At 45.0% G+C, this 25598-nt stretch overlaps 1 protein-coding gene across 1 annotated transcript; it reads left to right on the plus strand.

Annotated features, from left to right (window-relative positions):
- The first annotated feature begins 15511 nt into the window (after window positions 1–15511).
- Window positions 15512–23860, plus strand: LOC121460952 (retinol dehydrogenase 16-like). The gene is made up of 4 exons (XM_041671654.1): window positions 15512–15916; window positions 17959–18217; window positions 22786–22949; window positions 23396–23860. The coding sequence occupies exons 1-4, from the start codon at window positions 15604–15606 to the stop codon at window positions 23611–23613; spliced, it is 954 nt and encodes a 317-aa protein (XP_041527588.1). The 5' UTR covers window positions 15512–15603; the 3' UTR covers window positions 23614–23860.
- The last annotated feature ends 1738 nt before the right edge of the window (window positions 23861–25598 follow it).

Consider the following 25598-nt stretch of genomic DNA (forward strand, 5'->3'; position numbering starts at 1 on the left):
ATAACTTATATTAGTCCACAATTCTTATCTGTGTTAGCCACATGGCTCAGTACCTTTTTCAGTGAGGCAGTCACATCTTGCTTCTTCTGTGTCTGGGCCAGGACTGTGGAGGAATGGGCTTTTCTCTTCCCAGCATTCTCTTGTTCTCATTGCCCCACCTCTACTTCCTGTCTGTTTGTCCCGCCTATACTTCCTGCTTAGCTACTGGCCAATTAGCATTTATTTAAAACATAGTTGTAAGAATACAGAGCATTGTCCCACACCATACAAGAGCCCCTTGAAAGGGATATCAAGAATTTATTAGAATACACTCACAGATACACAACTAGGTAAATAGCTGCCAAGATCTTAGATTATGTCTGGCATGGGGCATGAATGGAATCAGCAGTCTGAGCTCCAACCACCACTGAGGGAGGGAGAGAGGGAGAAAGGAAGCAGGAAAAAAAGAGAGAGTTTAGCTGCCCCCCTCTTTCCTTTAAAGAGGTCACTTCGGTAGAAAAGATTCACCACCTCTAACCTCTATCTGGTCAAGTCACACACAGAGTAACACCCACTAGAGTACCCTGGTGTGGAACAGTCGCTGTGAATGTGTATTACTATCAATGGCTAACGAAGAGCTGCCTGGCATAGTCACAGTGAGCTGGCCCGTCTCATGCATTCCAAGGCAAGAAAAAGACCCACAGACAAGCTCACAGGCAATCTGAGGGAGGCCATCCCTCAAGTGAGATTCCCTGTCTCCAGGTGACTCTTCACTGTGTCACATGGACAAAAGCAAACCAGCACACAGGGGCAGGGCAGAAGCGGGAACAGAGCTAGAACCAAGGCAGTCACCCACTTGAAGGAAGGGTGGCCCAGCTCCAGGTCACAATTCACTCTCTGCTGACAGCCACGGCTTAGCCTTAGGGTAGAGCTGTAATGTACCCACCATTTTCTGCTTTATCATTGGCTTCTGTCCTTCCTTGAGCTTTGTGTAAAGGCTTCCTACTCTTAGGGCATGACTGGTGCTTTAGAGAATGGATAAATGAAAGCCTTTGGAAGCTCTCAGAGCCATGAAACTGGCTTTTCTCCTCATCTCTATTCCTTCTGCTCTCTGTCCTTACCCAGACTTTGTGTGACATGAGACCCTCTACTTTACTGTACAGTCCTCCATGCTAAGTCTAACAGATCCTGATTGGAACACTGATGTGGGACTCTTAGGGGAAACTGCTCAGTCAGTCCACATGTGATGTGAGACTCCCCTCTGGATGCTGTTGTAACATGAGGGGCTGCTCATTGGGGTTTCTGTCCTGCCCAGTTCCCACAGCTGGTAGGCCAAAAGAAATTACACAGAGGTCTATATTAATGATAAACTGATTGGCCCATCATCTCAAGCTTCCTTATTAACTCTTATAACTTATATTAACCCATTATTCTTATCTATGTTAGCCACACAGCTCAGTACCTTTTTCAGCGGGGCATCCTGCTTCTTTGGTGTCTGGAGAGAACTGCAGAAAGAGCTTCCCTCTTCCCAGAATTCTCCTGTTCTCATTTTACCGCCTCTATTCCTGTGTGGTTGTCCCACCTATACTTCCTGCCTGGCTACAAGCCAATCAGCATCTATAAAAAAAAAAATTAATAGAGTACAGAATTGTCCTGTACCATTTCCCCTTTTTTAAAAAAAAATTATTTTTTTCCATTCAAAAATTTGCACTTCCTCCCCTCTTCCCATTCCACTCCTGCTTCCCCACTCCCCCTCCTCCCTGCTGCTCTCTCCTCAAGAGAGGGCAGGGAACCCTGCCCTGTGGGAAGTCCAAGGCCCTCCCCCCTCCATCCAGGCCTAGGAAGCTTTGCATCCAAATAGACTAGGGTCCCTAAAAGCCAGTACATGCAGTAGAAACAAGCCCCAGTGCCTTTATCAATGGCTTCTCAGTCAACTTCCATTGTCAGCCACATTCAGAGAGTCTGGTTTGATCACATTTTCATTCAGTCCCGGTCCAGCTGGATTTGATGAGCTCCCATTAGAACAGGCACACTGTCTCAGTAGGTGGACCAACTGCTCGCAGTCCTGACTTCCTTGCTCATCTTCTCTGTCCTTCTGCTCTTCAACTGGACTTGGGAGCTCAGTCCGTTGCTCTGATGAGGGTCTCTGTCTCTATCTCCATCTGTCGCCGGACGAAAATTCTATGGTGATATCTGAGATAATCATCAGTGTGATAGTGGGCCAAGGACAGTTCAGGCACCCTCTCCTCTGCTGCCCAAGGACCTAGCTGGGGACATCCCCATGAACACCTGGGATCCCCTCTAGAGCCAAGTCTCTTGCCAACCCTAAAATGGCTCCCTTAATGTAGATATCTTCTTCCCTGCTCCTATATCTGCCATTCTTCCATCTCCACACTCCCACTCCCCCAAGCTCTCTCCAGTCTTTCCTTTCTCTCTTCTCTCTCTCCCTCTCCTCTTCCCCCAACCCCACACCCAGCCCTACCCCCACCCCCATGCTCCCAACTTTTGCCTGGCAATCTTTTTTTTAAAATTTATTTATTATGTATACAGTATTCTCAGTATTCTGTCTGCATCTATTCCTACAGTCCAGAAGAGGGCACCAGATCTCACTACAGATGGTTGTGAGCCACCATGTGGTTCCTGGGAATTGAACTCAGGACCTTTGGAAGAGCAGGCAGTGCTCTTAACCACTGAGCCATCTCTCCAGCCCCTTGCCTGGCAATCTTGTTTGCTTCCAATTTCCAGGAGGATTTATATATGTTTTTCTTTGGATTCACATTGTTATTTGGCTTCTCTAGGCTTAATGTCCTTTGTTTATGGCTAGAGTCCACTAATGAATGAGTACATACCATATTTATCTTTTTGAGTCTGGGTTATCTCACTCAGGATACTGTTTTCTATTTCCATCCATTTGCATGCAAAATTCAAAATGTCATTATTTTTTACCTCTGAGAAGTACTCTAATGTGTATATATTCCACACTTTCTTTATCCATTCTAACATTGAGGGGCATAGCAGCAATTTTGTAATAGCCAGAACCTGGAAACAACCTAGATTCCTCTCTCTTTTTTTTAAACAAAGAAAAATATCCATAGTTCATTATTTGGGAATGTGAGCGTAGTATCCCAGGCTACTTCCCACTGGTTGGGGGCACTGATAATCTTATGGGGACCTAAAAAATTTTTGAATTTTAATCAAATCCTGACTAGAGTATTCTGTGAGTCTTGATCATCTCAGGCAGCAGTCTTGAATCTGTTCTGGATATAGAACTCAGACATCCAGGCCATCTGTTCCTACTGGAGATTTCTCAGTTGGTCTTCCTTGATCCAACCTGATTTTTCTTAGCTCAGAAGGAATCCACAGCCTCTCATTTCCTGTGGAAACAAAAGCAAAATCTCTTTTCCAAAGTAACATAACTTTCGCCTTCAATTTTGAAGTTAAGGTATTTTCAAAATACCTATCTTGGATTAATTCAGCAGCATTTTAAAGCAAATATCTTTTAGCAGCTGTTTCTCTTCCTCAGCATTCAAACAATTCAAAGAGAGCATAATAACATACAGTGTCCAGATTCTCTGTGTATTTTTCATCTTTATGTGGCTTTACTTTAACTTCTATTTCTTTTATTTTTATGTTTACTTTTTGAGACATGTTCTCTGTATATCTTTGGCTGTCCTGGAACTCCCTCTGTAGACCAGGCTGTCTTTTAACTCAAAGAGATCCACCTGCCTCTGCTTCCCAAGTGCCAGCAATTAAAGTTGTATGCTACCATGCCTTGAACTCACAGAGATCTGTCTGCCTCTGCCTCCCAGGCATTGGGATTAAAGGTGTGTGCCACCACACCTTGAACTCACAGAGGTCTGGCTGCCTCTGTCTCCCAAGTGTTGGGATTAAAAGTGTATGCCACCAACCCAACTACTCTCTTTTTTTCCCTTTTTTATTTTAAGGACTTTAACCTTTAGCCTGCATATATTTTTAACACACTATAAACCATTTAGAGGTTTTTTTGTCTTTAAATCTCTTTTTACTGTATATCTCTCTCTTTTTCTGACCACATGAGTCTTTAATTTGCTAAGCAATGTGGAGGGGAATTAAAGCAATGGCTTTGATGGCTGGATCCAGCCCATTCCTTAGCTTTCTGAAATTCCAGGTTCATGGTGGGGGTACTGGCTGGAGCCATGTTTATTGCCACAACTCTATGGCATTTCATAGTTCCTGACACCACCAGAAGGCATGCAGTCAGCTTTTTAGCAACACCAATTAAGTGTTTCGTGGCAGGACCTCTTAAAAGAGCTGCAAAGCTGCTAAAGCTGATTCAGGAAGCCTCTCTTAAATGAGATGCATTTGCCTCTAGCAAACAGAACAGACCTGAGAAACTGCTACTACCAACAAGCCATGCTTTACTCTATTCTTCTCTGTCTAGAATTACTTCCCAAGATCACTGAGGCTTTATGTGGATGCAGTTATCCACGTGGGCACCATTCTGTAACATGAGGGCCTGCTTCTTGGGGTTTCTGTTCTGCCAGTTCCCACAGCTGGTAAGCCCCAAAGAAATTACACAGAGGTCTATATTAATGATAAACTGATTGGCCCATTTGCTCAGGCTTCTTATTAACTTATAACTTATATTAACCCAGGGCTGGAGAGATGGCTCAGAGGTTAAGAGCATTGCCTGCTCTTCCAAAGGTCCTGAGTTCAATTCCCAGCAACCACATGGTGGCTCACAACCATCTGTAATGAGGTCTGGTGCCCTCTTCTTGCCTGCAGGCATATACACAGACAGAATATTGTGTACATAATAAATAAATAAATATTTTTTAAAAAACTTATATTAACCCATTATTCTTATCTATGTTAGCCACATGGCTCAGTACCTTTTTCAGTGGGGTAGGTCACATCCTGCTTTTTTGGTGTCTGGACAGGACTGGAGAAAAAGCTTCCCTATTCCCAGATTCTCCTGATCTCTTTGCCCTGCCTGTACTTCCTGTCTGGTTGTCCTGTCTATCCTTCCTGCCTGGCTACTGGCCAATCAGCATTTATTTAAAACATAATTAACAGAAAACAGAATAGTCCTGTACTATGTTGTGATTATCATTAATGAATAAAGAAGCTGCTTTGGACCCATAGCAGGGCAGAACAGAGGTAGGCAGGGAAAACTAAACTGAATGCTGGGAGAAAGGAGGCAAAGTCAAGGAGAAGCCATGTAGCCCTGCCAGAGACAGATACTTGAACTTTAGCCAGTAAGCCACAGCCATGCGATGATACACAGATTAATAGAAAGGGGTTAAATTAGTATGTAGGAGCTAGTCAATAAGAAGCTAGAGCTAATGGGTCAAGCAGTGATTTAATTAATACAGTTTCTGTGTGATTATTTTGGGTCTGAGCTGCTGGGCAGCCAGGAAACAAACAAGTGGCCTTCCTCCAACAAATTACAGATATGCGCTGGGCGATGGTGGCGCACGCCTTTAATCCCAGCACTCGGGAGGCAGAGGCAGGTGGATCTCTGTGAGTTCGAGACCAGCCTGGTCTACAGAGCTTGTTCCAGGACAGGCTCCAAAGCCACAAAGAAACCCTGTCTTGAAAAACCAAAAAAAAAAAAAAAATTACAGATATGCAATAAAGACAAATACAGATGGAAAAGTATGGGTTGCAGTGTTGGATTAATGCTTGGGAGAGAGATGAAAATGAATACAGACAATTATAAAAAGAAGTAAATGTCTTTTTAAAGTCTTTAAGAAGACAGAGTATAGACAGTCATAGATTAAAGGAATAAAGATAATAAAATTACTATTAAAAGGTAATAGAGCAAAAACAAGCCACATAAAGATGAAATATGCACAGAGAGTCTGGATTATGTATACTATTGTGGTTTCTTTGAATTTTTTTGACTGTAAAGAGACAATTGATTCTGGGGATTAGTAAGCTAAACCAACATATATACTTTAAAGGTATCTTGTTTTCAAAATATGGATCTAGGGATTCATTGCTTTAGAAAAGAGGTTCTTCTTTTGTTCCACAGAGGATGAAAACCTGTGGATTCATTCCAAGCTAATGTGGTTTGATGGACCAAGACTTCCTAAAAGGTCACTTTGAACACCCCTCAAAAAATTACTTTACCCAATGAACAGCAGAAAGCAGTTTGGAGAATAACTATGCCCATATCTCTAAATATTGTTTATAGTTTTTTTTACATTTAAAGAGGGAAATGATATAGAGATTTGCATTGGTATGGATCTTGCTTTATTGATATAAATTTAAGGTCAATTTTGTTATATGTATATTTCTGATCCTGATTAAGGTATTATGTTTGTCCAGCTCATTTAAAAATGTAATGTATAATTAAAAATTATAGGTTAATAGATAGTCATCTATAATAGTCAAGCTGTAGTCATGATAGTTAGGTTTTCTATATGTATAGAGATGTATTTCAGATAGATAGATATTCTTGAAATCTTTCAAAGACTATAGAATATGCCATTTAAAATGTTTTCTGAACTTAGAACTTTTCATGATAATGAGATGCTCCTGGCAGCACCAATTGCTTCAAGAGGAAAATGGGCATCAAAGAGACTCCTTATGAAGTTTGCTAGCCAGTTGGGCAAGAAACTGCTCTTGCCTATACTGTTTTTTGCTATGTTGTGTGAACTGGATATGCAGGACCCACAGAGAGATGCCTGCTGAACTTGCCTAAAAGTGAAACCATCTTTCAGGGTTCCTGTTTATGAAAGAGTCTGCTAGACATTCTGCAGGACACAGAAAGTGACTGACACACTGCCAATATAGGTGGAACTGTCTTTGAAATTTCCTGCTTCATGGAAAAGTCTGCTGGATACTATGGGCCTGGAGGCTGAGTATGGATGTCCCAATAATACAGGAGAACTTTGGATGACTGTCCAGGTAGTGAGATGTCTCTGTCAATTCTAGAGTTTTGGAAGTTGTTTATGATGAACTTATTGGTTACTTAGGTAATATTATACCCTTCTAGAGTCATTGATGGAGTTGAAGAATTTATAGTTATACTTAGTTTTCCTTAGTTATGATAAAAGATAGATATAAATATCGTGACTGTCATTCTTGTTTAATACCTGTTTTGTATATGTAATTTTACCATGTTAAAATTAAAAGCTTCCTTTTTATTTAAATAGAAAAAGGGAGGTGATGTGGGACTCCCCTATGTATGCTGTGAATTCTACTGGTTACTAAGAAACTGTTTTGGACCTATGGCAGGGCAGAACAGATGTAGGCTGGGGAAACTACACTGAATGCTGGGAGACAAGAGCTAGAGTCAAGGAGAAGCCATGTAGCCCTGCCAGAGACAGACGCTGGAACTTTAGCTGGTAAGCCACAGCCAAATGGTGATACACAGATTAACAGAAATGGATTAAATTAATGTATAAGAGTTAGCCAATAAGAAGCTAGAGCTAATGGGCCAAGCAGTGATTTAATACAGTTTCTAGGTGACTATTTTGGGTCTGAGCTGCTGGGAAGCTGGGAAACAAACAAGTGGCTTTTCTTCAACACTCTTGTGATACTTAAATGACTAACACTCCTATTGTCTGTAACATTCAAGCCTTCTGTTCTTAGCTGGTCTCAGGAAAAGCTACTGACTTGGTGGTGTGTGGTCCCCTGAGGTTGCACTGTTTTTAGAGGCTCTGGTGACTGAAGGGTCTGGACTATGTGCACATGACTGTGCTGGCTAGTTATGTGTGCTTGATACAAGCCTGAGCCATTTAGGAAGAGGGAACCTCAGTTGAGTTGCCCCCACTAGATCAGCCTATGAGAAAGCCTGATTGGTGGGAATGTGGGAGTGCTCAGCTCAGGGTGGATTGGGCCAGGTCTGGTGGTCCTGGGTATTGTTAGAAACCAAGCCAGTAAGCAGCATTCTTCCGTGTTCTCTGCATAAGTTCCTGCCCTGCCCTCCGCAGTGATGAACTGTATCATGGGGGTGTACACCACAACAAATTCCTTCCTCCTCATGGTTCTGGTTATCGTTTTATGTTATTCCATGAGTAGAAACTCTAACAAAGATGCTGACCAGACAGGGATGCTCCAGGATTGGAGACTAGAGAGCAATGTGATGGGCATGCAGAGCTGATTTCCAGGGATAGTTGAGACCAGTGTTTAAGGACCAGACATGAGTGCTGTGGTCCGAACAGAGAAAGGCATACAGATGAAGTAGCTCAGAGAAGACTCTGTGTTGGAGGACTTGGAACAGAAGCAGTTCCTTCAGAGCAAAAGGCCAGTTTGAGTCTTTACAGATTGAGCCAGAATGTTTTAAAATTCTAAGGTAAGGAACACCTGACTTCAACTTTGGTGGAATATGCCTGGTTTATTTTATCTGGAACCAGAGAGTCAGTTGGGCACATCTCTAGAGCCAGGAACCAGATGCAAACTCACACACTACTCTAGAGGGTCTGAGTATGGCTTGCTGGGAAATTAAGCAAGAGATCCTGTCTCTGGTCAGTCAGGGGCAGTCATGGAGGTTACGACTCAAGATGGCTGTGCTTGAATCTGTGCAACAAGCAGAGGGGCCTTTGGAGGAAAAATCATTTCCTCCCCCAGTCATGCTGGTGAAAGACCCTCCAAGAGTGTCTTTCCTCTGGGGAAACCCTTCCCAAGGAACAGCGAGACCACTTGTACGGATGCAAACAGCAAGAGGTTTATTCAGATACACAGGTACCTGGGGCGACAAAGTCTCTCGGAGGACTTGTGCACCTCCAGGTCGGGGTAATGGGTTTATATATGTTTTGGGGAGCAAAAAGCGCAGTACAGAAGCGAGAAGCGTAGTTACAGGGTTTTTATTGGTTAGTTTGAATGTGGCCGAGTTCAGGTCGGGACAAGGTCCCTAGTTCCCGAGAATTCAGATATGGGCTGCCTTGGCTCTTATCTAGGGCAGACAGGGTATCGGTATTCCCCGTTCCTCCCCTGGCCCAGCCACAGGTATCTCTATCTCGTTTTGGCAGCTTCTAAACTGCCCTTTGTTCAAACCCTGAATATTCAGTACAAGCCTTGTAAAATGGCGTTACCGGTGCTAAGTTGTTTAACAAGCTGGGCGGGGGGTCTTTCATTCCCCCATGTCTCTTATGACTTTGAATGGAATCTTCCATTCAATTGCTTTAAGTGGATTCGGGAATCTCTAGGCTCCCAGTCATTTGATCCTGCAGCTAACTGGCAAAAATCGGGTGTGAGAGTAGACCACCAAGTGTTAAGTACATGGTTGCCCTGAATTTCCCAAACAATCTCTCCACTTGGGGACAGGACTTGCCATTTTAAGGAGTATGTCTGGTGTGGGCTCCCCCGCTAGGGTTGTCCCTACCAGTCCTAGCAGGGCCCAGAGAGTAATCAAGGGGCCCCACAGGTGAGTCTTAGTTTTAACGGGTTTTGGGTGCGCTGGATTCTCCATGGTGGGGTCGCAGTTGGCTCCTTCTCCTCAGGGTGATGGGCTGCCTTGACGTGGGAGGCGTGGACCCAGGCGGCGATGCCGTCAACTTTCAGCGCCGTGGGGGTGGTCAGCAGTACGGTGTATGGTCCCTTCCAGTGGGGTTCTAGGTTTTTGGTCTGATGTCTGCGGACCCAGACAGTGTCTCCTACCTGGAAGGGACGTGGTGCCACTGGTTTGTCCAGTTGTTTCCGATAGGCTGCAGCTAATGGCCTCCAGACCTCTCTCTGGACAATCTGCAGTGCCTGTAAATGAGCTTCCAGAGAAGGGCTGTTAGCAAAATCAGCAATATTAGAGTCAAAGAAATTAATGAATGGTGGAGGTGTCCCATATAGTATCTCAAATGGGGTGAGTCCATGAGGGCCCAGCGTGTTCCGGGCCCGGTAGAGGGCTAGGGGAAGGAGGAGCACCCAGTCTCTAGAGCCAGTTGCAAGCGTTAATTTGGTCAAAGTCTCCTTGATGGTTCTATTCATCCGTTTTACCTGCCCTGAACTTTGGGGTCGGTATGCACAATGTAATTTCCAATCAATCCCCAATAGCTTGGCCACCAACTGACTTACCTGGGAGATGAAAGCAGGTCCATTATCAGTGCCCAATACCTGGGGCATGCCATACCTGGGAAAGATTTCTTCCAAGAGCTTTTTAGTTACAACCTTAGCAGTCTCGTGCTTGGTGGGAAAGGCTTCCACCCATCCTGAAAAGGTGCCCACGAATACTAAGAGGTACTTATATCCATAGAAACCGGGCTTAATTTCTGTAAAGTCAATCTCCCAGTGTACACTAGGACGATGTCCCCGTACCCGGACCCCTGGCCCAAGCTTAGTCTTACCTGCATTTACTTGAGCACAGGCTTTATTTTCATCAGTTACCTTTTGTAGGGCCCCATCTCTGTTTAGGAGGTAGGGGCCAGTTTCCTGTCGTTCCAGTAAGGTTTTCATCTTCTTTGGTCCTAAATGGGTCAACTTATTCAGGTATTTTATCAGCTCATAGGTATGTCTCATTGGCATAACAGTATTTTCCTTGAAGACCCAATGTTACTCTTTGGGGTCATAGGTGGCCCCCATTTTCTTTAGGAGGTTGGTGTCCTCTTGACTTTAGGGCAGTGGACATCAGAACAGTCTTGTATTTTCTGAATCGGTCAGAGTGAAGGCTCAGGAGGTGCTGATTGTTTTTAGGGCAGCCTCTTTGGCGGCAGCATCCGCCAATCGATTTTCTTTTGCCTCTGGGCTGTGGCCCTTTTGGTGGCCAGGACAGTCCATAATACTCAGTTTTTGGGGCAGAAATAGGGCTTTGAGTAGTGTCAAGATTTTAGTCTTATTTTTAATTTTCTTTTTCTTTGAGGTCAGGAGCCCTCGCCTTCAGTAAATTTCCCCATGTATATGGGCAGTGGCAAAGGCATATCGACTGTCCATATAGACATTAAGTTTCTTACCTTCTGCCATCTGGAGCATCTGGAATGTCTGGGTCAATGCGATGAGTTCTGCTCTTTGGGATGAGGCGCTTGTTGGTAGGGCCTCAGCCCAAATTACCTCAGTTTCCGTGGTTACTGTTGCCCCCGCTCTCTGTTCCCCGTTTTCCAGGAAGCTGCTACCATTGGTGTGCCAGGTGTAGTCAGCGTCCTGAAGAGGGTGATCCGTCAGGTCCGGTCTGGTCCCGTGCATTTCCGCAAGGATCTGGAGGCAATCATGCTGCTCTGCCTCCTCCAGCAAGGGGAGCAAGGTTGCGGGGTTGAGAGTGACCACAGGTCCAAATTGCACCCAGTCCGCATCCAGGAGCATGGCTTGGTAATGAGTCATGCGGGCATTGGAAAGCCAGCAGTCTGGAGGCTGTTTGACCAAGGCCTCCATTGCACGGGGTGCCAGGATGGTCAATGGCTGGCCTAGAGTCAATTTACCTGCGTCCTTGGTAAGGACTGCAATAGCTGCTACCATTCGTAGACAGGGTGGCCATCCAGAAGCCACTGGGTCGAGTTTCTTGGACAGATAGGCCACAGGACGCCTCCATGGGCCCAGTCTCTGGGTCAGGACCCCCTTGGCATATCCCTGCCTTTTATCTATAAACAGTTCAAAGGACTTGGTAACGTCTGGAAGGCCCAATGCGGGTGAGGTTAGTAAAGCCTTTTTGATATTGTCCTCAAAGACTTTTGCTATTTCTTTTCCCATCTAAACATTGCCCCCTGCTTGGTTAGGGGGTACAGGGGTGCAGCTATCTCTGCACACCCTGGGATCCAGAGGCGGCAGAACCCCACTGTTCCCAGAAACTCCCGCAGCTGGCGGGGGTTCTGGGGGGCAGGGCTGTTAGTGATAGTCTGTTTGCGCGCCTCGGTCAGCCATCTCTGTCCATCTCTCAATTGATAACCTAGGTAAATGACTTGTTTCTGATATATCTGAGACTTTTTGGCTGATGCCTGATATTCTAATTGTCCCAATGTCTGTAGGAGGGCTTTTGTGCCCTCCTGACATTCTTTTTCCGAGGCGGCCGCCAGAAGGAGGTCATCAATATATTGGAGCAATATCAGGGCGGGGTACTGAACCCGAAAGTCTGCCAAGTCCCAGTGTAAGGCCTCATCAAAGAGGGTCAGGCTGTTCTTAAATCCCTGGGGGAGCCTGGTCCAGGTCAATTGACCCGAAAGTCCAAGATCTGGGTCCTTCCATTCAAAGGCAAAAAGGGACTGTCTCTCAGGATGTAACCGCAAGCAGAAGAAAGCATCCTTTAAATCCAATACGGTGTACCAAACGTGGGATGGTGGCAGAGTACTCAAATAGATTGTAAGGGTTGGGGACCATGGGGTATATGTCCTCCACCTTTTTGTTAACCTCTCTCAGATCCTGCATTGGCCAATAGTCCCCAGTCCCCGGCTTTTTTTTTTTTTTATTGGCAGGAGGGGGTTGTTCCATGGCAATCGGCAGGGAGTGAGAATGCCCTGATCCAGCAGCCTCGTTCCTTGCAGTAGGCACATTGGTCAATATCCATTTTGGCCCCCTTCAGTTCTCCCAGCCTACCTCCCTTTTTATCTTGTCCTTGAACTACAGTGGCCAGCAGCCTGCTTAATTCTTTATTCTTTTCATGTCTCTTTCCTCCTGATTTTTTTTTCATTCTCTGCCATAATCTCTCTTCCTTCAGTAAATCAGTAAGGTATATCCCTGCAGACCCTCCAATCTTTATAGCTTGCTTTTAATATCTGGGCTGGACTGCCAAATGAAAGACATCGAAATGCTAGTGGCCTGTCCAGGCTCCTCAGGGTCATAAGGGGTATACATTCTATATGCTTCCTTAAGCCTCTCTAAAAATGCTGAGGGTGTCTCCCCATTCCCTTGTATCACTTGCTTTATCTGAGCCAAATTAGTGGGGTGGTGTGCTGCCCCTTGGAGACCCGCTATAAGCAACTGGCGGTAAAGACATAGGTATCTCCTACCTGCCTCCGTGGTAAAGTCCCAATTAGGACGGGTCAAGGGAAAAGCCGCATCAATCTCGTTCGGCAGCTGGGTCGGGCGTCCACTGTGGCCCAGGACATTCTTCCGCACCTCCAAAAAGACTCTTTGTTTTTCCTCCAAGGTCAACAGAGCCTGCAAGAGCTGCTGGCAGTCATCCCAGGTGGGCTGGTGTGTAACTAGGATAGATTCTATCAAGTTAGTTGCTTCCAGTCGTAAAGATCAGAAGCTGAGAATGGCCAGTGCTGTTGCTGGTTATTCGGACCATCTCAGAGGGGAAGGGCGTGGGAGGTGGAATCAGGCAGTGGCCTGCATCTGCCCCTCAGTCGATGGGCCATAGGCGAAGGGGCCAGGGATTCTTGTGGGGGCCCCTCGGCTGCCACTGCTTCAGGTCCCTCGGGGCTCGGGGCTCGCTGATCCTGCATATGGAGGAGGTTCCTCCGATAGGAGGTCTACGAGGAGAGATTCAGGGTCCGGGGGAAGAACAGGCGGGGGTAAAGTGGATTTTTTTCTTGAGGATAGTAGGATATAAGGAAGAGGAGGGGGGAGTAGGGGATGGAGCAGAGGGAAGGGGGGTAAGCGGCTCCCCTCCCGGGGGAGGGGATGCCTTAGGAGCTGTGGGAGTAAGAGGGGGTTGAGGTCCTATGTCGAACATCCGCTCCTTCACCTAGGAAATGATATCAAGGTTAAAAGTGCCTTCCCGTGGCTATGAATGTGGGCCATTCAGACGAACAGACAGTCACCCATTTCTTCTTTCATACTTCGACCGATTGATTGTTTGCTCGGTCCCAGACGTCAGGCCAGTGATCTAAAGTGAGACTTAAAGGTGTTGTTAACGATTGTCTCACGGTACCAGATTAAGACTGAGTACAAACAGATATACCAAAAACAAAGGACATAAAAACAAAGAAACAAAAAAACCAAAACCAAACACAAAATCAGAAGCTGCGCAGCATTACGGATTCAGATGGAGGCCTCCTGGGAACTAGAGGAGTGACCTGGTCACTCTTAGCCCCTACGGATACTGGAGTGTCCTCCAGTTACGGATTGAGCCCCAAAGGCTCCAGACACCCTTAAAACGTCTTCTAGGGCTGCGGGGGGGGGGGGGGGGGAGTCTGAGCTCATCAGCTCCTTCCCTGGCCCGCCAGATACTGATAGAGCCCCCAAATGAAAGACCCTCCAAGAGTGTCTTTCCTCTGGGGAGACCCTTCCCAAAGAACAGCGAGACCACTTGTACGGATGCAAACAGCAAGAGGTTTATTCAGATACACAGGTACCTGGGGCGACAAAGTCTCCCGGAGGACTTGTGCACCTCCAGGTCGGGGTAATGGGTTTATATATGTTTTGGGGAGCAAAAAGTGCGGTACAGAAGCGAGAAACGTAGTTACAGGGTTTTTATTGGTTAGTTTGAATGTGGCCAAGTTCAGGTCGGGACAAGGTCCCTGGTTCCTGAGAATTCAGATATGGGCTGCCTTGGCTCTTATCTAGGGCAGACAGGGTATCGGTATTCCCCGTTCCTCCCCCGGCCCAGCCACAGGTGTCTCTATCTCGTTTTGGCAGCTTCTAAACTGCCCTTTGTTCAAACCCTGAATATTCAGTACAAGCCTTGTAAAATGGCATTACCGGTGCTAAGTTGTTTAACAAGCTGGGCGGGGGGTCTTTCACTGGGACTTAGGTATCTGGGGTCTCAAGCGCTATCACCTTGTTTTCCTGTGAGGTCAGCCTTCCTGTTTGTAGTTGCCCCCCCCCCCCCCCCCCCCCCCCCCCGCTTTTTCCCTGTCAGGTGCTGTAAAGGAAGACACCAGCTCAGCCTGTCCCCTGCAGTTCTAGAGACAAGGAGAGCAACTTGTTTTCTGAAGAGAGATTCTAGCTGAGGACCCAGAGGAGGACACCTGAGCTCAGAGCCCCATTTCCTTGTGAATGTGACCTAAGTCTATGTGATGATCAGCCACAAAACCTAAGTGTGTTCACAAAGCCTGCATTTGTGGAAGTGAACCATGTGATGCAGAGGCCCAAGCTGCACCAGAGACTTGACTGTAGTGGGCATTGGTAAGGAAATGTGATATGGGATTCTTCCCTGCATGCGATGAATATGTTTTATTACCATTGGTTAATAAATAAGCTGTTTTGGCCTATGGCAGGGCAGGATATAAGTAGGTGGGAAAACTCAACTGAAAAGAGGGAGAAAGCAAGCAATGCCATGCCCATGCCATATTGCTGCTGAAAGAGGAAGATGCCAGAACCTTGCCAATAAGCTACAGCCTCGTGGGGATACATAGATTAATAGAAATAGGGTAATTTAAGATGTAAGAGCTAGCTAGGAATATGTCTGAACCATTGGTCAAACAGTATTGTAATCAATACAGTTCTGGTGTGATTATTCAGGTCAGGGTGGCTGGAAATGAAAGGGCAGTCTCCATTTACAGAAATGTGTACGTATTCCCATATGAGTAGCAGATACAAAGATCATAAAAGAAAGGAGGTGTGTTACTGAGTAGTCAGTGGTGGTTTCCTTGGCAGCAAGTTAGGGAATGTCAAAGGTCGTTATATTTCACATGAATAAAGAGGTGAAAGATCAGAGAAGTGAGGCGTGAATAAATGCCAAGACAGGCAGTCAGCAAAGAACAAAGTGTGGACTTCCTGCTAGAAGCCTGCCTTCTTCTGTGTCTCCTGAGTCCTGTGTGCCTACTTTGTCCTCTGTGAATAGAAGCCAGGTTCACTCTGTCCCAGACTGTCTGTGCCTGTCCTTTGAAAGCCATGTGGCTCTACCTGGTGGCTCTAGTGGGCCTGTGGACCCTCCTGCGCTTGATCAGGGAGAGGAAGGTGGTGAGCCATCTCCAAGACAAGCATGTCTTCATCACGGGCTGTGACTCGGGCTTTGGGAACCTGCTGGCCAGACAGCTGGACAGGAGAGGCATGAGGGTGCTGGCTGCATGTCTGACGGAGAAGGGAGCCGAGGAGCTGAGGAACAAGACATCAGACAGGCTGGAGACAGTGATCCTTGATGTCACCAAGACAGAGAGTATTGTGGCAGCCACTCAGTGGGTGAAGGAGCGTGTTGGGAACAGAGGTACCATTGAGATCCCTGTCTGTGTCTGCTGGTTTGTTGGCTGCATGAAGGGAATGTCTGCTTTGACCACATAGATTCCCGATGTGTGTGGGGGTGGAATTGAGGGGCTGCAGACTCCGGCCCTCCCCAGCACATCAGCCCTTCCTCTTATTCCTACACCCAGTCCTTCAAGCTCTCTACTCTTGGTCAGCTGGTGCCCTGTGTGATCTCACGTCCTCACTCCCGTCTGTCCTTTTCTGCCACTGTATGGAGGAAGACTGAATTCTTGGCTGCTGAGTGCCACATTAGAGAGAGTGAGAGAGAGGAGGGCTGGTCCCTGGCTCTGTGTGAAGCTGGCTGGTCTTGTGACAGTTGCATCTCCTCTCTCAGTACAGGAACCTGGTCTCCCCTTCCACCTGGGATTCCTTCTGGGAAGCCAAAGTCATTGTCATGATTAAGTGCACACTCACACTGGAGGATGACTTAGGAAAGAAAACCTAGGAAGGGCTCTCTCTCTCTCTCTCTCTCTCTCTCTCTCTCTCCTTCCCTCCCTCCCTCCCTCCCTGCCTTCAGAGGGGAAAGACTCGTTCCTCTCTGCTTTTGAGCCAAGGAGAGATATGACATATTGAGCAAGTTTTGAAATCAGCAAATGTCGTGTTTATTCTGAGTCAAGCAGTCTCCAACACACCCTGCATAGATACTAACAGTGGAGATGTCTTCAGCTGTAAGCCTTTCTGACTAGTTACTTGAATATCCAGGACCGAAAGACCAGAAGGGATGAGGAAGAGCAGCTTGCAAAGCGCCATATTTTGAAGTTGAGAGTGCAGGCTCAGTGCTGTTGGCGATCAGCAAGCATTATCACCTCCCTTATCCTCTCCCTGGGTTTTGCAAGCATGTGAGGAGAGCTCCTCAATATTGGTGCTGGACCCTGCAAGGCCCAGATTCATCCGAGCCCTGAACATAACACTGTTTTCCAAAACCTCCCCAATCACATTTGTTTGTTTCTGAAACTCTTTCACCCAGATGTTGGTTTTCTCTTTACTATTTTTCTGTGTTGTATTTTCCTCTGTTCCTCTCTCCCTAAACTTCCTTATCACTGTCTTCCTTTGCCATTTGAAAGACAAAGACAGTATTGTGCAGTGTGTCTTACTATTCTATTTATGAAGAGGGATATCATGACCATGGTAATTATTTTTTCCATGACAGGTTTCTCCATGTAACAGCCCTAGTTATTCTGGAAGTGACTTTATAGACCAGGCTGACCTTGAACTCACAGAGATCCACCTGCCGCTCCTTCCTGAGTGCTGGGATTAAAGCCATACTGTCCTAGCACTGCCCAGTGACGATGGTAACACTTAGGAAGACATTTTTTTATGACTGGCTTAGAGTTTCAAAGGTTTAGTCCATTATCAGAAGGGCAAGAAGCTTGGTGGCACACAGCAATCATGATGCAGGAGAAGGAGCTGAGAATTCTACATCTAAATCAGTTACACATTCATTCATCCAGACAGAAGGAAGAGAGAGACTTGTTTCAGGCTTGGGCTTTAGAAGTCCCATAATTCATCCCACTTCCTCCAACCAGGCCACAGTCACTCCTACAAGGCCACACCTCCTAATTCCTCTCAAGCAGTGCTATTCCACAATGACCAAGCTTTCAAATCTATGGACCTAAGGCTCACATCCTTGTTCAAACTAACACCGCAATTAAAAGAATAAAATATCTTCAAGAATGGGAATAATATGTAAAATATAAACATAGTTTCATGATCTCCAATAAATGCAGGCACACTATGTCTCCAACATCTGTAAAATCAGTGAGTGAGAAATGACTGTTTCTTGCTTCTCAAGCAGAGACCTGGGTCATGGAGACTTAGAGGATAGTATCCATGCTGTGAGCCTACAGCCTCAGGGATGGTTCCCCAGCCCTGATGACACCATGCTGCTCTTCACTGTGTCCTAGTCTCCAGTAAACACATGTCTAAGCTGTCTTATCTTGTGGACTGTGCATTTCATCCATAACTATACCTGTGCTGTGTGACTCTCTCTCTTCCCACTGTCCCCAGGACTCTGGGGCCTGGTCAACAATGCTGGCATCTCCATTCCCTCGGGGCCCAATGAATGGATGAACAAAGAGGATTTTGCAAAGATACTGGATGTGAACCTGTTGGGCGTGATCGAGGTGACTCTGAGCATGCTGTCCTTAGTGAGGAAGGCCAGGGGACGTGTGGTCAACGTCTCCAGCATCATGGGTCGAGTGTCTTTCTCTGGTGGTGGTTACAGCATCTCCAAGTATGGTGTAGAGGCCTTCTCAGACTCCCTCAGGTATTGACAGGGATGTGGGTCCCTGAGGGAAGCTTTGACTGGGATTTTATTCTATCAAGGCCATTGTGAGGCCATCATGGAGATGGCAAACTCTAGTTTGGGGCCCTTTCAACTCATCCTCGCTGAATCAGTCACTGGGAAGCACATTTCTGTGTCCCCATTAGAGGGCAGGACTGAGAGCTGAGTTCAGTTCATCTTGTCCTGTCAGAGGAGGGAGGGCACTGTGGGACATTATTGACATAGAATTGGTCCTGCAAGTCAAGATTACAGACCCCTGAGCTCTATGATGCTGAACATGTTTTTTAGTTGGGCTTTATAAATGAAGACTGCTTGTTCATGTCCCAGTCACCCAGCCCTGAATAATCACACAGAAACTATATTAATTACAACACTGTTTGGCCTATGGCTCTAACATATTCCTGGATAACTCTTATATCTTAAATTAACCCCTTTTTATTAATCTCTGTATCTCCACAAGGCTGTAGACTACTAGTAAGGTTCCAGTATTTGTTTCTTCAGCAGCTACATGACATCTCCTTGACTCTGCCTATTCTCTCTATATATCTCTTCATGCTTACCATTTGGCTTTACTCTGCTTAGCCATTAGCTGAAGCAACCTTATTCATCAATCAATATAAGCAACACATTTACAGAAGGAAATCCCACATCTGTTGTAGTGAAGAGGGCAGCAAGCTGCATCCCACCTGGCTCCCAGCTGCCCAGTAGTTTACACCCAAAATAATTACATGGAAACTGTATTCATTTAAACACTACCTCACCCCTTATATCTAGCCTCTTCTTGGCTAATTCTTACATATTCATTTAACCCATCTCCATTAATGTGCATTGCCACTTGACTGTGACTTACCGGCATGAGTCTAACCAGCGTCCGTCTTGGAGAGGAGAGCCATGGCATCTGCCACACTGCCTTCTTCCTCCCAGAATTCTGTTCTGTCTACCACGCCCATCTAAGGGCTGCCCTATCAAAACCCAAAGCAGTTTTCTTTATTCAACCAATGAAAGCAACACATAGAAAGAAGACCCTCCTACACAACACATCATCTCCTATTTTCTGTCTAATTAAAAAGGAAGGTTTTAACTTTAACATAGTAAAATTAAATATAACAAAACAGTCATCAAGCAGAATTATAGTTACAATACTTAACCTATTTACATTTAGCAAATTAAGAAAAATACTACATCATCAATCCGATATTTGTGATTAAAAATTTTATATCTATTTTATCTTTTATCATAATGAAGGAAAACAATAATTATAACTCTCTATTCTTCCACTCAGTCGAAGACCCCAGAAGGATATATATATATATATATATATATATATATATATATATATATTACCTAAGGAAACAGGAAGTGTATTGTAAGCAACTTTCAAAGTTCGATAGGTGACAGAAATATCTTGCTGCCTGGACTGTCACCCAAAGCTCTTCTATAGCATTGGGCATCAATCTTTAGTCTACAGGCCCATAATATGAGGCAGACTTTCCAGTCAGTCAGGAAATTTGAAATACTGTTTTGCTTCTATTGGCAGTTGGTCAGTTACTTTATTCTGTGTCCTGAAAATGTCTGGCAGACTCTTTCATGAAACAGGAATCCTGAAGGACTGTCTCACTTTCTATAGGCAACTTTAGCAGTCATTTTTCTGTGGGTCCAATTCACATAGCATACCATCAAGCAGTCCAGGCAAGAGCACTTTCTTGCCCAAATGGCTAGCTTTGTCACATTGAAGGCAAATTCCATAACTAGCTTCTTCAATGTCCATCAACCTCTCTGAAGTAATTAGTTCTGCCAGAATCAGACATGTCTCATTGTTGAGAAAAGTCTAAGTTCTTAAAACATTTTAAATGCTATTTTCTGTTTGTCTTTGAAGTGTTGAAGATTATCTATCTACCTGAAATATATCTCTGTATATCTAGAAAACCTAATATGACTACAAGTTTGACTATTACAGATGACTATAATTTTTAATTATACATTAATGACCATAATTTTTAATTATACATTACATTTTTAAATGAGCTGCATAAACATAATACCTTAAACAAGAGTAGAAATGTACATATAACAAAATCGACCTTAAATTTATAGCAATAAACCAAGATCCATACCAATGCAAAGTATTCATATCTATATCTTATATCTATCCTTGTTTTTGTTGGTAAGATATTTGCTGTGACCATTAAACTTTTATAATCAACACCCTTTAAATGATAACCAACATTTATAAACCATAATTTTGGAAATTTGAGCATTATTTTCTCCAAACTGCTTCCTGCTCTTTGATGGGTGAAGTATTTTTAGGGTTCACAGAGACCTTTCAGGGGGTCTTGTTCCATCAAACCACATTAGCCTGGAAAGAATCTATAGGTTCTAATCCTCTGTGGAAACAAATGCAGAACCTCTTTTTCAAAGTAACATATCTTGAGATCCAAATTTTGAAGTCAAGATACCTTTATGTTGGTTTAACTTAGCATCCCCCAGAATCAAATGTCTCCCTGCGGTCTAACAATTCAAAGAACACAATAATATACATAATCCAGGCTCTCTGTGTATATTCCATCTTTACCTGACTTATTTTTCTTCACTCCTTTAATCTATAACTGTCTGTACTCCTTTACTTTCACTGTTTCTTTAAGGATTTGTCTTATTTTTAAAACCATTTATTTCCTTTTATAACTGTCTATACTCTTTTTTTTTCTCTCTCAGAAGCCTATGTACATTTTTTTAGAATACACTATGATGCATTTGGAGGTTTATTTCTATTAGAATTTGTCTTTATTGAGTATCTGTAAACATTTTCTGAGCAGGAGTGCCCCCTTTTAACAAAAACAATGTTAAGTGGACATGATTTGCCTTTTGTCTCTGCCCAGTCCAAAATGGCAGAGGTGTGTTCACCACCAGTTCTGTGAGTAATGCTTAACCCCCACCTCCAGGGAAACAGAGGGTCTGTGTCATCATGAAGCAACTTGTAGCACTCTACTCACAAACACCATTTAAATGCTCTATTACAAGACCTTCTGAAAAAAAAATAAAAACAGAGCCATTTAAGCGGCCAGCATGAGCCAGAAAGTCAGCTCTTAAAGGAGCCACACAGTTTTTGAGGCTATTGTTAAGTTAGGAAGCCTTCTCTTAAAGAAACCACATCTCTGTTTGCCTCTAGCAAACACAGCCCACCTGAGAAAATACTGCTACTAAGAATCTGTGCTTAAGGCTGTTCTTTTGTGTCTAGAATTTCTTCCTAACCTCTCTCAGGTTTATGTGGTGTCATTATGGGATTGGAGACTGCTCATTCATTTCCCGATTGCCCTGACATGACTAATCACACAGAAACTATATTAATTAAAACACTGTTAGATCGATAGCTTAGATGTATTCCCAGATAGCTCTTACATTTTAAATTAGCTAGTTTCTATTAATCCGTGCATTGTCACGAGATTATGAACCACTGGTAATTTCCAGTGGCATCTTTCTCCTTCAGCAGCTACATGGCATCTCCTTGACTCCATCTATTCTCTCTCTCTCTCTCTCTCTCTATATATATATATATATATATATATATATATATATATATATATATATTCAGATTTCCCTCCTGTCATTGACAGAAAAAGCTTTATTCATCAACTAATAAAAGCAACACATATACAGAACGACATCCCACATGACGGCTGTACATTTCATTGTATCTACAGAAAGGATTCAGGCCCCTGTAGAATCCACAATCAACACATTCCAGAGACCAGAAATGTTTTGAACCTGACCTGACCTGAAGACTATGGCAACTAACAGAGGAGACACAAATGATGTGGTTCCTTCCCTAGGAGTGGCCATGGCCCAGCCAGCTGTGTTGGCCATGGTTGTCATCTCTTTGTCATCAGGGTCCCCTAGCAGGACTGGGCAGCAGCAGAGGAACATGGAAACCTGGAACCTGATTGTAGGTGGATTCTCCTTGGGGAAAGGACAGGCGAGATATGGAGGAGGATGGTCACCAGGTGGGCTGAGGTAGACCTGAGGAGAGCCGTAGGGTGCTAGACAATTATGTACAGCACATCAAAGGTATGGCAAGAGGGGAACCATTCGGGGTAGGTCCATGGCTGCAGGGAACATGGAGGCTGTGGATGGGAGGAAGTGGCAGGCAGGGGCTTGCTCTCTGAAGACCCCTGCGGGAAGCAAGGAGGAGATGTCCTGGGAGCATCCTGGGACCGATGAGGGCAGACTGAGACTTAGGGGTGAGATGGAGGTGACCTGGGCAAGGATGGTGATCTTTTCGTCAGCCCTACACGGAGAGAGCTCACACATGCTGTCATAGAACAGAGTGTCTGGTTTTAGGCAGGTGAGCTTCATGCTCCAAGTACTTAGGGTGACATTTAAAGTGCAGAGGCATTGCCCTCACCATGAGTTTCATCCCCATCTGCTACACAACGCCTGTCTGAAGCTTGTGGCCTCTCCTCACCACAGGCTCACGTTGTCATGTGACTGTACTCTGATTCTGAGTGACTTCACAGAAAGTCCTCTGAAGTCCTTAATGTCTGTCTGTCTTGCAGGAGGGAGCTCTCCTATTTTGGCGTGAAGGTGGCTATTGTAGAGCCTGGCTTCTTCCGAACTGGTGTTTCCAATAGTGACCGGCATTTGTGTAGTGCTAAGATGCTGTGGGACCGGGCCAGCTCAGAAGTCAAAGAGATCTATGGCCAGAAGTTTCTAGCATCCTGTATGTGATCCGTGAGGGCCCAAGTCTAACTAGTCTAAATCCCTAGGCTCCTATTCATTTTACCAGAAGTAACCACAGGACCTTTCTCTTCAAAAGAAGGGCATTTAGACCCATGGGGTAGGTGGGTACCTTCCATGAAAGCATTCTTGACCTTCAGAGTGTGGGGCTCTGTTCCATCTGAACCTCTCATCCTCTTCAGCTGAGAGTGAAGTCACCAACAGGAGCAGGGTTAGACAGCACTTTCCATGAGCTGAGACCCAGGTGGAGCATGTGCATGGTTGCTCCTTGAAGCCGGGCTGTGTCCTCCTGATGATGTGGGACAGGCTAGGCTTGGGCATGGCTTCTGACATGGGAGGCTTGGGCTCTAGTGAGGCTTTCCTCCATGTTGGTCGAGAGTATGAGTGGTAGAGGTAGTCACCCCCTAAATACTTTCTCCTTCTGCACAGATATGACAGGGCTAAAGTCACTGGACCAAAAGTGCAAAGAGGACCTCTCCTTGGTGACGGACTGCATGGAGCATGCGCTGACTTCCCGTCACCCCCGGACCCGATATTCAGCTGGTTGGGATGCCAAGCTCTTCTTCATCCCTGTGAGCTACCTGCCAACCTTTCTTGCCGATGCCATCTTCTACAGGGCCTCTCTGAAGCCTGACAAAGCTCTGTGAAGCCTGCTTCTGATTCTACAGTTGGGGGGTATAAGAGTGCAGTGTGAGGGTGAGAATCCTCAGGAGAAGGCAGATGCTGGGCTCGGGACAAAGTTGTCATTGGGAGGGACATCCACAGGTGCCTGACTTGTCTTCTTTCGGTGTGACCATGGAGAACATCGAGCCACAGGAGAAACTGCTATGTCTATGCAATGATTCCAATTTTGGTAAAAACACAAAGTGATCGTTCTTGTATCATTATCATCCATTTTACTCAGTTTAATTTTAAAAAATTTCTTGCATGTCTGCATGTGTGTCTCTATTGCATGTGAGTAGGAATACCCATAGAGTCCAGATGATTGATTTCCCTGGGCCTGCACTTACAGGCTCTTGTGAATTACCTAACTGTAGAGCTGGGAACACAGTTTTGGTCCTCTAGTCTACCACCTGTCCCTATGGCTAAACTCCTTATTTACATCTCTAGTTAACTTTCTATTTTGAGACAGGATCTCACTATGTCCCCCAGGTACATCATGACCTTCTCAATCTCTAGCCTTGGTTTAGCACATCTCTTAGGTCTGACACCCACAGGACCTTTGAGGGGCAGCGAGGGAATGAAGAAAGGACAGACACACAGACACATGGACAGAAAAGCTGGCATCAGTGGCTCGTGTGTGCTCTGATGGAGCCTCAGCTGCTCCACTGTAAGCGGCAGCCTCGGCTTGTTTATTATAACAGCGAAGGGGAAGAGGCTGTCTGGGCTCTGTAGGAGGTCTGAAGGCAGCTGTCTCGGGCTAGAACCTCCAGGGAGCAGCAGTTGCTTGGTTTTGCTCACATTTAACCAGTACTGGAGAGTGCATGCCACCATGCATTGATTATATTATATTATATCATATTATATCATATCATATTATATTCAACCAATACATTTAAATACTATTACTTATGATAATAGTCTAGCATGTAATACTTCAAGCAATTCCTCATCAGACTCACAATTAGTGTTGGTTCCAGAATCAGAGCAGTGAAGAGACAGGACGACCAGGATGTGAAGGAGCTCAGAGTCTCCAAATGCTCCTGTGTGGTTCATTCAGACAAGCCCAGGTTCTCCCTGTAGGAAGAGCAAGACCAGAGAATGGTGGGTCACTCCTGCAATGTTAGCATTCTGCAAAGCTGAGCCAGGAGGATCGCTGTGAGTGGAAGGCAAGTGGTAATATGAAGACTGCTTGATTTACAGCTCCCTCTACATACGTGTGAACATAAATGTGTATATTCACAAACACCTTCAAACACAAATCACATTTTAGAAAAAAACAATAGCATTTCTCAGCTTACAGACTATAGATTGCAAGGAAGCTAATCATGGATCTCTTCTAAAATACCATCCATAGTAGAAAATAAAAGTTTTTTTAAATTTCTGAATAATAATATTATCCACTATTGGCACAGAATTTTACAAAATGTAAATAGCAAATTATTCATCTATCTTTCTATCTATCTAACTATATATATATATGTATATATATGTGTGTGTGTCTTTACACTTTAATATATATGTAAAGTGTAAAGACATCCAATCATTTACTTCAGATAAATCCTTGGGAGATGGTCCTAGATGTCCTATGCTCTTATTAAGCAGGCAGGTATGGATAGCTGGTTTGAAGGGTGATTTTTGTAATGTAATGACAGGGTTTGGCCAGCAGGTGCCGGAGGTGTAACGCCAAAGCAGGTCCTGGGCTGCTGTACCTCTGCTCTGGCTTTGGGTTCCCAAGTCGAGCCACCTGTAAATTCTAAGCAGGACTGGAAGCAACTACACGGAACAGATTTTGGTTAGAGGGAAAAGAATAGGAGCAGCCTGCAAGTGCAGGAGGTGCCGAGGGGCCGCCAGTCGGTGGTAGGCAGGCAGAACGTAGCAGCCACTCTGCTCAGAGCTGTGGGGCAGCCATGGGCTGTGAGCACGTGGAAAGGAACGCAAAGCTGCAGTCCAATCTGCAGCAGGCAGCATT

Source organism: Microtus oregoni, unplaced genomic scaffold, assembly GCF_018167655.1.
Source record: "Microtus oregoni isolate MIOR12 unplaced genomic scaffold, Mior012 000001F_ref0000356, whole genome shotgun sequence".
Classification (NCBI taxonomy): domain Eukaryota; kingdom Metazoa; phylum Chordata; class Mammalia; order Rodentia; family Cricetidae; genus Microtus; species Microtus oregoni.